The sequence below is a fragment of the Perkinsus marinus genome (assembly GCF_000006405.1).
Source record: "Perkinsus marinus ATCC 50983 genomic scaffold scf_1104296935302, whole genome shotgun sequence".
Classification (NCBI taxonomy): domain Eukaryota; phylum Perkinsozoa; order Perkinsida; family Perkinsidae; genus Perkinsus; species Perkinsus marinus.
The window spans coordinates 1,357,815-1,370,613 of record NW_003214508.1 but is presented as its reverse complement, the minus strand read 5'-3'; the positions used below and the strand labels follow the sequence as shown (position 1 = coordinate 1,370,613).

The following is a 12,799-nucleotide window of genomic DNA, read 5'->3' as shown; positions in this document are numbered from 1 at the left end:
AAAACCGTGGACCACAACTACTATCAACAGTGCTAACCCTCCCGAGGAGAGGATCGGATACCACCACAAGCGTAGCAGGAAGAGGAAACTTCAACGGGAAGCCGCTGTCGCCGACGGCCCACCCGCTGTATGGACGATGCACTCGAGCAGCATCCGCTTGAGGTCGAGTCGTCACTACTGGACCCATCTAGTCGACGCAACCTTGTCGACCCATGGGACCTGACAAGAGACCACCAATGGACCAGCTCGAACCGAGCAAGACCAATAACAACATACAGGGAAGCCGCCACCATACTACACTGACCTGCCGATGGTGCTTACTTATCGCTCACCGTGGCAGCAGTGCTCGTTGAAGCAGCGCCGTCTTGATCCTCTAGCATTGCTCTCCTCCGTCTCGATCGAACCTGCCTTAGGTCGGACTTGGCTTCCAACAAGTCCGCCACTGTGCGCTCCTCAAACCATCTCAAGAAGGGTACTTTCAGCAGACGCTTCGGTGACCGGACGTACCTGAAATTCCCCGTAATATGAAAACCCCAGCCCTCGAGGGCCGCCAGAGGCACTACATGTGATAAACCCTCCACAGCTTCCACGCCACAGAAATGCCCACGAGAACGTCTACAGTGTAGTGGAAATGGGTAGCAACTACCACCTGAAAGCCCACAAGGCTTCTAAGTATTGCGATAGCACAGGAGTACCGACCAGATAGCCGGCAACAGCAAGAATAGGACAGATGACATTGGGTATGAAGTGGCCCAAGACCCACGCTAGGAACGCTAAGTAGTCCTGATTGAACCTGAGCACATTACTAAACGAAATGCAAATAACGCGGCTCGCGAAACACGAGTGATGCTAGGGCTCACCCGGTCCTCCGCTTGGCATTACACATACCAGTTGATCGTACAGTAACGTATGTTCTCGAAGGCAGAAAATGTCGACAGTATTCGTTCCATATCAGCGCCATAATCGTTATGTTAGCAGCATGCCCTGTGAAGAGCGCGTCATGAGGATGGGGTAATACTTGACATTTTTACCACTGAAGAGAACATCTCCGCAAGTTGATCGAGTCCCTCCCATGACCGCCAGAGCCTCCAAAAGGATGTTTTCGTCCGGTCTGTATTCGTTAACGCAGTGGCTGTATGGGTTGGGCAGCAACGTCGCCTGAAGAAATATTTCACTCTAAGGGGAACTATGCATGCGAGTCATTCGAGCTGCTGAAATGCAAAACTCTGTACATCTACAGGAAGAAAGTTCCCATCAGACTCACCCCTATCGTTAGGCTTCTTAGTAAGAATACAGACCCTTGTATGGCACAGAACCGCTTCAATATTTTGATTCTGACAAGGACCAGCTGGGTTCACCGGGTTCTGCCATATGCACTGATGCTCGTGATACTACCTCTGAGGGTGTAAGAGCATGAACGTTAGGAGCGTGCTACCCAGGATGAAGGTTTGCCATTGATCGGCCAGATGAGGTTCCTGCGTCACAGTAGACTCAAAATGACTGCCCCCTGTAGTGGTACGTTAATGTAGGGCAGGAGAGCGAAGCCAGCGTCGGGTAAAGGATCCCAGTGCCTGTTGCCGAAGTACTGCTGAGCATATAAACGATCGATGTAGACTTGCACCTAAGCGAGTTCGTGTTATGCGTATGTCACGTGCACTCCGGCATATTACCATGCAGTTCCAAACAGAGCAGGAGAAGAGCCATACTGCTGCTGCGAGAAACTGTAGAGTAAACGCCTCTCGAAAGGGGAGGAACACCCACCGCAGTATGTCGATGAAGAAACTTGGTGATGAGGTGACCATAGTAATAAAGAATTGTCCAAGATTGGACTGAAACAATAGATTTTTATGCTTCAGAGGATTCTGCGTCGTAGTAGTTCAAACAGAGTATGATGTGCACTGCTATACAGGCGATCCCGGTTCAAATCGCGGTCAGTTTACTTTTATTCACGACTACAACCCGAGTCGGCGCTCCTTCCGGTTGCTCATACCTGTCGAGCCATGGATTCTAGTTGCCAGTTTTGCGGTGCACGCATGTTTCATGGTGAACCAACCGCCAACTCTACATCTGTAAACACTATATTCGGTACGAGATGCTGTGGAAAGGGACGCATAGAGGTAAACGACATATTCCTATGAATTATCAACTTGTGTCAACGAGTTATAATCTCTTTACGACTCTCCAGAAAGGCATGAATGTCTGTGCTGCTAGCGATTGGCCTCAGTGACGTTATTCACGTGACCATTTTGAGAACATGCGAACATATCGATCATAGAAGGGATACATCAGAATCGGTCATTCTAGCCTGGGCTTTCCCCACCCAGGCTGGGAAAGACGCTCACTGCTCTCTTCTACTGGTGAGCAGTTCCGGAATCTGATCAGTTTTCGACAAAAAAATTCTAACTGTCCCTTCCTGTAACCGCTTGGTTCCCTGCTGCCTATGTTTACTTTTCTGGCTTCCCACATGCGCATGTCTAGCGATAGTGTCAGAGTTGGCCTGTTATGAAGTTGCGCGACACAATCTGTTGGTTCTTCTAGCGTCGTGGTTGGGCGGATATGTCTGTGATAATTTGAGAGTTTATCGTACTATGTTGATCGGCAAATTTCGATGTATCGGCAGCCCGGTGACTGTGACTCATGAATGTAACTTCAGTTTCATTTTCGCCAATCCATGGTTTTGGGAGTTGATCATCTCGTCGCTGACATCCTCGCCGTTCAAGAAGCGTTCAGCGATGACATTCCGCTAGAGTTGCTCGATTCGGTCATGGACTACATTGGTCCCCGAAAGCCGCAGAAACTGTGTCGTGAGAGTAGAGTCAGATGCCAACAGTGCTGCGATGGCAGTTGGTGGCACCGCCAAGTGGAGGCCCACAAGGGCCATGCCTTCGACCCTGTACGTCAACTCCAGTACGAAATCATGGAAGGCTCTGTCGTGAGTAAGCAGGGCTCCTGCTGTCAACCAGTGAAGGTCGGCGACTCAACTGGTCATTGGGGCATTCTTGCTTGCCATAAGGATCGGCTTTACGTTGGTATCGATTATGATGGTGCCGACAAGTCCATCAAAGAAGTCGACGTGCGCAGTGGGAGGAGTCGAGCCGCTGTGAAGCCAGAGTTCAAGCCTACTGTTTTTGATGTTGCTGACCGCCAGGAGCATGGTTTACGGTTCAGCTACCTCGATCCTTGTCAGCGGAATTGTGTCTTCGTCGTTGATGAAGGCTGTGAGAAGGAAAGGCGTATAAGCCTTCCTAGTGTCAGCGGCTCTGTGCGTTTCATCACTCCTAATGTCATTTGTGCAAGTGTCTCTCGTCATTACGAGCTCAGACTTGCCCTTGTGGAAATCGGTGATGATGACGAAACGCCTGAGTACCTGGACGACTTTGATCTGGGTGTTGCTGGTATGTATATCAGAGGGATGGAGATAAGCCCTTGTGGTCATATTCTCCAAGTCAGGACTCGAGAGAAAACGATCGAGATTGGTGTACACTATGCTTGATCGCTTTTCGAGTTACTTGGGCTCTGTTAGAAGTGCGCAAATTATATATAGTATCTTTTCTGTCTCCTTTTTTTGCAAATTCATGATCATGTTTGATCGGATTCGCCTTTGTAAGCCAATTTTCATGTACACTGCTACAAGAATCGAGTTGGCGTCGTAACTATTCTACTCTGTGTTTTCTTTTTGTGCATTATGGATGATTTCCTGGAACTTCCACACACTGTTGTGTCGATGTTGTGATACGATGAGTTTTCTATCTCTCCGTTGGTCAGGGATTATTGTGTTTTTCACGATGACCAAGATCCGCAACTATGTAAACTAACTCGTGAGTCAAGGTGCAAGGCGCACGCACTGAGACGTCTGAGACGGTTAGCAGTGGAGTTTCGTAACTTCCATACATCAATGCACGGACTCGCATGCGGTGTGCTAGCCCTCGTATAGAAATACACCATGACCAAGTCAGATATGACTCCTGCTACCAATGACGCCACGGTAACCACCCGGCCAAGAATGCTCACACCGCTCGTATGACCTTCGACTCAGCTACTATCCCGCCGCGTCTCTATCGTGACACAGCGGAGAAGACGCACAAGTGGCTGTGCTCATAATACCGATACCTTTTGGTTACCATACAGATCCCGAAGTGCGACTTATAAGGAGCAGGTTGGGTTGAGATTAACCATATACTGAAGACTTGTAGCAAGAAGGCATTCGCGAATCGATTCGGGCTGCTTCACTCCAGCCGAGTCTCTTTCTTTGATGTATCTCAGTCTAACTGCTCGGATCGACTCAGGTCAGGAGAGTATTCCGTAGCTATCCGGTTCTCTCTGTACTTGGCGGTTTTCCGTGGATTCTTTTGGGAATCCGAACGGAATTCGGTCAATCACCAGGGATCACATCATCCTGTAACAGCCACAAAGTCCGACTCACTCCCGAGAGAATCACCGGCCTCGCTATGTTTCACACCGTGCAGTTGCTGATGACCTGGATGGAACCTCTCCGGGCAGCTTCACTGCCATTAGCTATTATAGAGAGACAACAGATCCTTCATGTATCCACAGGTGTCGTTCAGCCCGAGATCACGAGGGAGACCGAATGAACTGACGCTGGGGGTCTTCCAGCAACTTCACTTACTCCACTCCTCCAACTCCGATTATATGTAAACTCAACAGAGATGGCATCGATACTGTGCATGAATGAATTATTATGCTGGATACTCGGGTATCACGACAAAACTAACTAAAAAGTTCATACCCTAAAAGTGCATGTATAAGATGAAAATAATTGCATTTACGGAGTACTGAAGAATACAATGTGAACCAAAACAGTTCCGCTGTCAACACTGTGGTGTTGAGGCATAATCTCATCGGCAATGGCCTTCTTTTCGAATGAACACAGAGAATAATGTCATTCTTTAGAGAGAGATGGATATATTTTATCTGATCCATTTTAAAATGGATCAGCCAACTTTGGTAGGCTAAAAAAACTTCAAGCGAAGGCATGCCACTTATCTCCAACTGGTTGTCCGTTACTGGAGTCATCATCTCCAGTCTCAGGAACGAACACGGCTAGGCGAATACGCTCAGGTGTCACAGGGCAGACAAGTTCGAAGTGTTTTCGATTCCCTCGTGAAGCGTAGATGGCCTCCTTGATAGCATAATATACCTGAGGATCGTTCACAGATCGACACAGCAAGACACACCGTTGCGAGTTCTGGACTCTCCTTCACTTACACTAGCGGCTCCAAATAGTGGAGGCTCTCCCACCGCCTTGCTGGCCCGAATAGTGGGACTGCTAGTCCTGTCGTACAGTGTGACACGAAAATCACAAGGTATATCATCGAACGAGGGGATTTTATACATCCCAGGTCCCTATAGAACGGGTGTTGAAGAAATAGACATCGCCGTCAGTCGGTTTACACGAGTGACCAAGCGACCTTGGTGATCATAGATTGGCTCCTCCATACAAAAAAGGCCGTAGCCCTGTACGAATGCACCCTCGATCTGTCCGATATCGACAGCAGGATTGAGAGACTTCCCGACATCATGAAGTATGTCCACGCGTAACTGGAGATGCAAGACTTTCGGTGGATCGAGCCGGCGAACGCGTACAACTCGCGCCTCTCCGGTGAGCAGATCGACTTCAACTTCCGAAGCAGCAGCTCCGTAAGCATAGTAATAAAACGGGCATGAGTTGAACGTATTGACCTGGATTAGAGCAGCTGCACAGATCTCAACTCTGTTCAGCGGGGTTATCATAGATCAATAAATTCACCCCTTTTTTAGACCAGTCAGCTCCGGTTATCTCGGGGGTCCTATAATATCCTACAGCACTAAGACATATACGGTCGAACCTGGGTATGGTTAGGAAAGGACATGGCAGAGGCTCGACAATGACAATTTCCTTACCATGCTTTGGTGGCTGCATTCGCTAGTCTTGTCTGGGGGTCGACAATCGAGAAGTCGATGTACTCCTGAAATCCCCGAATCCATCTCTCACGCCGGTCCATAGTGCACGCGATGCTCACCTCGATAGCCTTATTGAGTTGTCTGCAAGCATCGACCGCGGCGTTCGCATTTAGATCGGTTCCGACAGAGGCAGCAGTAGCCACTCCATTTGCCGCCCTGCTAGTATTTGCCTCAGAGATGTGAACTGCCTCAACAGGAACGCCCAACTCGCTGGCTACAACCTGCACAGACGTACCCCGACAGACACTCCAGTTTCAAACAGCGCGCACCTGAGATATCTTAGTATTGAGACCTTGCCCCATCTCTACTCCGACATGACACACTTGTACTGATCCATCTTTTTGCAAAGTAATGAGTGATGAGGCCTGGTTCAAGTGTGGGCTGGTGAACGATACCCCGAACCTGGCAACTATGATAACCCTAGGAAACACGCCGATGCGTATGTTACCGTATTGGCACTGCAGCGATGCCCCGCTTCACATACTGATTACGGCTGTTAAACTCGGCGACATCAGTACGCCGCTTATGAAATTCCGAATCCCTCATAAGCTTGGTCCACATATCCTCCGATGGCACCTGTCCAGTTCGCTAATCCCGGCGACCGAGCGAGCCTACAAGGAAAAACAGTCACCTCTCAGCTCACCTCGTTCCCCAGGTAGTGATTATAGTGAGTCAAGCTCCTCTCGCTATCAAGGCCATGGGCCCAGTTGGCCTCTTCTAACTCTTCCCGTGTGATTCCCAGTTCGCAGGCAGCATGCTCGTACATCGCCTGAACACTCGGAAGAGCGAACCGAATGCACGTGCACGCGAAGCTCTACTTCAGCAACTGCTTGACCTTGGGGCCCACCGAAGCCGCGGAAGGCAGTATTGCTCTCAATATTGGTCTTCGCTACGCGACCTGATGAAGACACGGCCAGTAGACACAGATCAACGGAATCCGAATGCCTAGTACCAGTAACTCGAACGTTGCGCACAAAACAGGCATTCGTCATGTGCATCATCCCTCTGTCGACCACGCACTCCGATAAATCAAGCGAATATCCCCCGTTTGCCTACGGAAAACACACATCGTTCCGAAGTGATACCCCGGCGAATTGACCTACATATAAATCAACATCAGCGGCAATCAGCGCTTTGTCCGCCCGACGGACAGCAATCGTGTAGTCTGCCAGGAACGAATGCCTCTTGCCGCTGTTGGACATGTCGACATCACGATTCATTTGAAACCTACACAGATAACCTATCTTTATCAGGGAGCTCTCCAGTCTTTCACAGTCTTCACCTAGCAGGTCTATTGAATTTCACAGCAGCTAGAGCAGCATAGGGGGCCAAGATGCAAGCGCGGGTCTCTTTCCCTCCAAAGCCGCCACCTAGACGTGGAACGCACGAGATGCTCGGCTGCTATGCAGCAGCTACTACCAATTCTCTTGGTACGAACAACAACCCTATTGAAGGGTATGCCCAAGACTTCAGCGATGTTCATTTGTGTCTCATGCGGATTTTGCGTGGATGAAAATACTTCAATCTCCGTTCCTCCATCAGTAGGAACAGCACGAGCGCCCTGGAGAGACTGGTGCAATGCGCTGAGATATGCAATATGGACGTACTTGAGTCTCAAAGTAGAAGTGTTCTTGGCCGGCCATTTTGAATCGACCGCTGACGACAGCGTACTCGTCGGGTCGAGATCGACAAAATTCGATAACTTCTTCAATGTTCGATCCCAAGTGGAGATCCAGGACTGTATGAATGCATGCATAGTCTCCACCACCTACCCTATGAAGCAGCTGCCCAAGAAAAATGACCGATGAGTAAGTACCACGTACCCACGAACTTGAGTTGATGAAAGCTCCGTTCGCGAATAGCATCTTCGATACTAACAATCGGTGACGGACGGTCCTCCGAGTAGGTCACCTGGTAATACAGGAAATGACACGACTCGCATGGTATGGTCCTGAGCAGGTTTGTCAAGCGATTTGCATCCTGTACCTTGACAGCTGCAGCGGCAACACGAGCAGCGTATCGATCGGTCGCCACGACTACTGCCAGAATCTAAGCGGGGAATGACAGCTCGGGACGATACACGACCTCACTTGGCCACAATAAGATACGTTGGAGCCAGCATCGAAAACAGCGAAGAGAGGTTCGTCGTGGACGATTGCGCCAAGCGAGCGGATGCCATTACAGTCTTTGTGAGTAACCTGAGCATAGCACTACCCGCAAGCATAAAAAGTTTGGGTCAATACCTCGCCAACGAACCCGTTAACTTCGGGACACGCAGAGAAATCCATCGAGATAACCGAGCCAGTAGATTGCGTAGAAAGCACAAAGTCGAGAAAGAGCTCACTCTGGCTACAGGCGAAATCGTCGAAAAAATCGGCGCATCCACGGACCTGAGTACCGCGAGAATTTTCGACATGCGTGATGAGATAGCTATACCTGTTTGTCTGCTGCCACATGGTTCACTGATTTGCCAACTGGATCGAGATGGTCTCCCAAAGGTGTGTAGTACTGAAGTCCACGCTTGTGGACGGGTGCGAACCCATATCTACATCCTCAGCGGTACTCGAGCCACGAAGTAGCGCTACATACTCCGTCGAGCCAGCAGGTAGTCCCATGCAGAACTTGTATAGGAGAGACCGAGCCACAGCCATGCGATACTTAGTCATCCCTAATGCGGGGAGCACCACTCCTCTAGACACTCCAACTCGGTCGCTGCGCTCACCCCCGGGGGTCGCCGGAGCCAAAGTGAATTCGCTTCTGGCAGTTTCCATGATTCTCCGAGTTGTTTCGATACAGCCAACACGATGTCCATTCAACGATCCCTCGGTTCGGTATCCACGAATCTAATGAAGATTTATTTCTCCTAGTAGGGAAAATTCTAATAGGTAGCCTTACGGTGGTAGGGGCCATACCACCGAGAGCTACTCGAGCTTCAGAAATTACACCTTCTACCAAACGAGCTGCAATGGCAACATTCACGATGGCAAGGTCGTCTTGACGACGACGCGACTGCTTGAAGACTCGGAAACTGAAGACGAGCCGGCATGGGAGGAGGGGAAGTCAGGAATCCTGACTCAGAATCGTCAACAGCCCTACATGTCGTAGCGGAGGGGGACCGTGACACTGACCAAAATTTCGTTATCTTGCAGATCAACTTTACGATATGAGAGAAAAAAATCATCCGCGGCAACCTAACGGGAATACGCGCAATGCTTGCGAGGGCAAAAAAGGATCACATCTCTGTATTTGACTTCAGCGGACTCTAGCATCGCTATCCGAAAAGTAGCTCCTGCAGCTACCCATATAACGTTAAGATCTGACAAGGGCACTCAACCATTGCTGCCCCAGCTGTGGCCTACCAGAGATCGGGCTGGCCGTAACTATATTGCCTCCCAACGTAGCGAGGTTACGCACATGCTCAGATGCGAAAAGGCGAAGCATGGCAACCACCCCTCGGAGGCTGACCCAAAACGACCAGAATACAATTGTGGTAGCGTCCCGGGTCGAAATAGTCATGGCGATACCTACACGTCGGATCCGCAGTATTCCACCTCTTGGATGAGCTCCTTCAGAGTGGTTAACGACACGGCAGACCCGATAGTAGCATGATCGCCATTTCGCTCGAGCTTCACCGAGTTCATATCGCCCTCGACCTGTGATCTCGACCGTCAAATTTACTCTCCGGCATTCTCGTTTACTCTGGAAGTTGATACTAATGCCATGGGATAAGCATGATCATTTCGAAAAAATTTGTCGATTCTTCGCTCAGAATGACCCCCGGCAAGCCTGACAACACGACTTGCTTGCTATTCAGGTTAGGTAACTCCACTTCAGAGAGTGATGACACTGCTTCAACTTGCCTGTAGTTTCCAACGTATGTGATGATAGTCAAGATCTCGAGAAGAGAAGTGGGCCGATAGTAATCACATGAGTGCCCGAGGTGATGTCCGCGCAGGATAACCGATCGATTAGGGTTGCCGGGAAGCTCTTTGTCTTTGACAATCCCCCCCGAATGCGCGTAGAACTGAGGAGTCTGGTCCCTGATAATAGTAGTTGTAGTAGTGGTCAGGGAGATTCCACTCGAGGGTGAGTCGTCGTGAGAAGGGTCCACAGCCTAAGTAGACAATATTAACATTTCAGGAACAAGTCCTATTCTCTGGACTCCAGAGTCTGGAGGTCAGTCTCGCTCCCAATTCACCCCATGCGGATCTTCCCCGTCTCCCTTTGAGGATTCGACCAAGTTGTACACGCCCTGTAGGATGGGTCGGTAGCCAGTACAGCGACAGAGGTTTCCATCGAGAGATTCTTCGATATCTCGAGCCTAATAGGCTTCCAAACCTTGTCTCAGTAGCCTGTGTAACTGCTAAGGTTCACTTGTCTCTTTCCATCCGCCCATTTCGCGTAAATGCTCATAACCATTCCAGGTGTACAGTAGCCACACTGGGAGCCATGCGCCTCAACTAGACTTCTCTGGATCGGGTGCAACGTAGTGTTTGCTGGCCCTGCCGGGAAAGTACTCCGCATGACGCCTTCCAAGATTACGAAGCGAGCGAGACCCACCATGTCTTCTCGAGTTGCACGCGCCGGCCCTTGTACTGCTATCACTTGCGTCACACTTGGCCTCGCAATCATCGCCCTGCAGGATCACATTCGCTCACCACTGCATGGATAGTCTCATCGACTCACTTTGACACCCTCGATCGTAGTTACTTCACACCCAGAAACATCGCAGACGGACACTAGGCACGAGTTCACAGATCGATGCACGGGCTAAAAAATGCCGAGAATTGGTATCGCTAGGGAGTCGAGAACACCGACCTTGCCGGTAACGATGTCGGTAGTGAACACAGACACCGTGCAGGCACCGCACCCCCCTTCCCCACAGACCAACTTGGCACCACACAGTCCAGATGCCCTCAGCCACTCTAATAGAGTGCACTCCGGGTCAATATTCTGCACGTGAACAGGCCTGAACATTGCTCAGTGAACAATACAGGGCGAGCAGTTGTTTCGATGCTCTGACGCATAACATTGGATGCTCCTGAAGAGTCGTCAGACATATGCTTGCTTACATCCCATTGACGGTAAATCGAAGCTCCTTGATGGCCCGATCTTCGTAATATTTGATCAGTTTCTCTGCGTCGCCACTCTTGGTGTGAGGAGCCGCTCGTTTCATAGTGCAGACCGGAAGATTGCTGATCGCTGAATGAGCTCCAGACAGTCACCTTGTACGTATGTATATGCGAGGTGTGTCTGTGTTGCTATGCACGCTATCTGTTTCAGTGCGTAGTAGACCTCCATCGCAACACCGTCACCGCTGCCTCTCATCATGTTGTGTGTGCGTACACATAGAACTCTTTCAAGGGTTCGTTAGCAACACTTCAAACTATGCGCAGGAGAGCGCACCAACGGATCACTCAGGAAGGGGGATGGACAACGAGAGAGCGAAGTCCGTAGCCCGCTTCCCCCCGGGCGGGAGAGTGAGCAAGAACGACTACTCCCTGACGGTCGTTAGAGCCCTCAGCGCGTGGGCTGACTTCGACCACCGCGTGACGCGGCAGGGTGACCTCGACAGCTGCACATGCCTGCGAGTCTCCTCCGGACCCCGAGAGTTTTACTTCGTTACACACCTATACCGTCCAATTTTCAACTGAGGATCGATCCTCTTGATCAGTGTGCTGTACTGAAATTGGAACACTAGCCATTTGGCTCAATGAGAGTACTGTCATAATTTCCCCGGTAACACGAAATTGAAGTTCCGGACAACGAAGTCGATTTTCCTAAAGGGACGAAATTGAAGGTCTGAAGGTGCACTCGACGGAATTGAAAGCTCTGTGACGAATTAGAAGGTTCGAAAGTCGAAATTAAAAATTCTATTAACACGAACGTGAACGTCCTATCGACTTCGGATGAACTCGAATGTTCTATGACGAAGTTGAAAGTTCTAATTATGAATATGATCTTCCCGTTTCGGATTCGTACCTCAAACTTCGCGCGTCCCGACGGAATTGATAGTTCCAAAAACGAACTAGATGTTTAAAAGGTGCAGTCGATGCTCTAGGCTAACCTCTGCGGAAATCAACTTTACGAGAGTGGTTACGAAGAGAACTTGGAGATGGCAGGGATTCGTGGGCCGACCGCTTTCTGCATGCACAGTCTGCGACGGAAGCGTTTGGACGATGGACTCGTCGTGCGTCGACATATACATCGAAGAGGCACTGGCATCGGTCTGCAGGCGAACGAACAGCTGCGGCAGGTGCGAGATGGGCGCTTCCGAATATGGTCCGACTCATCGGTGCTGGGACTTCCCACATTCCGAAGAGACGGAGAGCGAGGGCTGGCCGCAGATGGTGGCAACTTCGAAAAACGTCGCGAATCATTAGCTCAGGAGGGGCCAGCAGCTGCAGACGATGCCTGATCCAGCACGGGTATGGTTGCGCCGTATGTAATTGATTTGGTGGCAGAGCTATCTGATAGCAATAGAAGGTGGGCTGATTCAGCCCAACAGCTCTCTTGTGTTAGCAGAAAGTCGAAGCAGATCTAGATCGTTCAGGAATTCCTCATCTCAGCGGTAGTGTGTTACTGTGCCCCCATCATGCCATGGATGATCCGGATCCCTTGTTGGGTGAGGCAGGTCCCTTGGTGAGTTGGATGATTGTGGATCTGCTGATGGCAGAGATCATGGCTCCACTCTCCATCGGGACCTCGTGGTATCACGGATCATTTCATGGCCCAAGGGCGGGATTGTCGGGTTCGACAAGCGGGTGGGACTGCAATGAGCGAGGTGCTTTGCAGCTTCAAAGGATCCTGCGTTGTAGTAGTTCAAACAGAGTATGAT

The 12,799-nt window shown here is 50.2% G+C and overlaps 3 protein-coding genes across 3 annotated transcripts; 1 reads left to right on the top strand and 2 right to left on the bottom strand.

Moving 5' to 3' along the window:
* Positions 1 to 1,120: 1,120 nt before the first annotated feature.
* On the bottom strand, positions 1,121 to 1,802 carry Pmar_PMAR003729 (hypothetical protein; the record flags this gene model as incomplete). Its single annotated transcript, XM_002784423.1, has 4 exons — positions 1,121 to 1,158; positions 1,265 to 1,334; positions 1,520 to 1,621; positions 1,671 to 1,802. The coding sequence occupies 4 exons, from the start codon at positions 1,800 to 1,802 to the stop codon at positions 1,121 to 1,123; spliced, it is 342 nt and encodes a 113-aa protein (XP_002784469.1).
* Positions 1,803 to 2,671: 869 nt separating this feature from the next.
* Positions 2,672 to 3,493, top strand: Pmar_PMAR003728 (hypothetical protein; the record flags this gene model as incomplete). The annotated part of the gene is made up of 1 exon (XM_002784422.1): positions 2,672 to 3,493. One exon carries the CDS (start codon positions 2,672 to 2,674, stop codon positions 3,491 to 3,493), a length of 822 nt encoding a protein of 273 aa, XP_002784468.1.
* Positions 3,494 to 4,981: 1,488 nt separating this feature from the next.
* On the bottom strand, positions 4,982 to 11,137 carry Pmar_PMAR003727 (xanthine dehydrogenase, putative; the record flags this gene model as incomplete). Its single annotated transcript, XM_002784421.1, has 31 exons — positions 4,982 to 5,158; positions 5,227 to 5,364; positions 5,413 to 5,559; positions 5,605 to 5,700; positions 5,768 to 5,846; positions 5,902 to 6,182; positions 6,231 to 6,363; positions 6,410 to 6,537; positions 6,605 to 6,730; positions 6,780 to 6,859; positions 6,914 to 7,013; positions 7,065 to 7,188; positions 7,244 to 7,331; positions 7,381 to 7,522; positions 7,569 to 7,729; positions 7,785 to 7,872; positions 7,948 to 8,010; positions 8,052 to 8,159; positions 8,205 to 8,351; positions 8,398 to 8,506; positions 8,551 to 8,629; positions 8,684 to 8,804; positions 8,857 to 8,989; positions 9,058 to 9,152; positions 9,198 to 9,277; positions 9,321 to 9,421; positions 9,490 to 9,614; positions 10,336 to 10,457; positions 10,644 to 10,731; positions 10,780 to 10,930; positions 11,034 to 11,137. The coding sequence occupies 31 exons, from the start codon at positions 11,135 to 11,137 to the stop codon at positions 4,982 to 4,984; spliced, it is 3,714 nt and encodes a 1,237-aa protein (XP_002784467.1).
* Between the last annotated feature and the right edge of the window lie 1,662 nt (positions 11,138 to 12,799).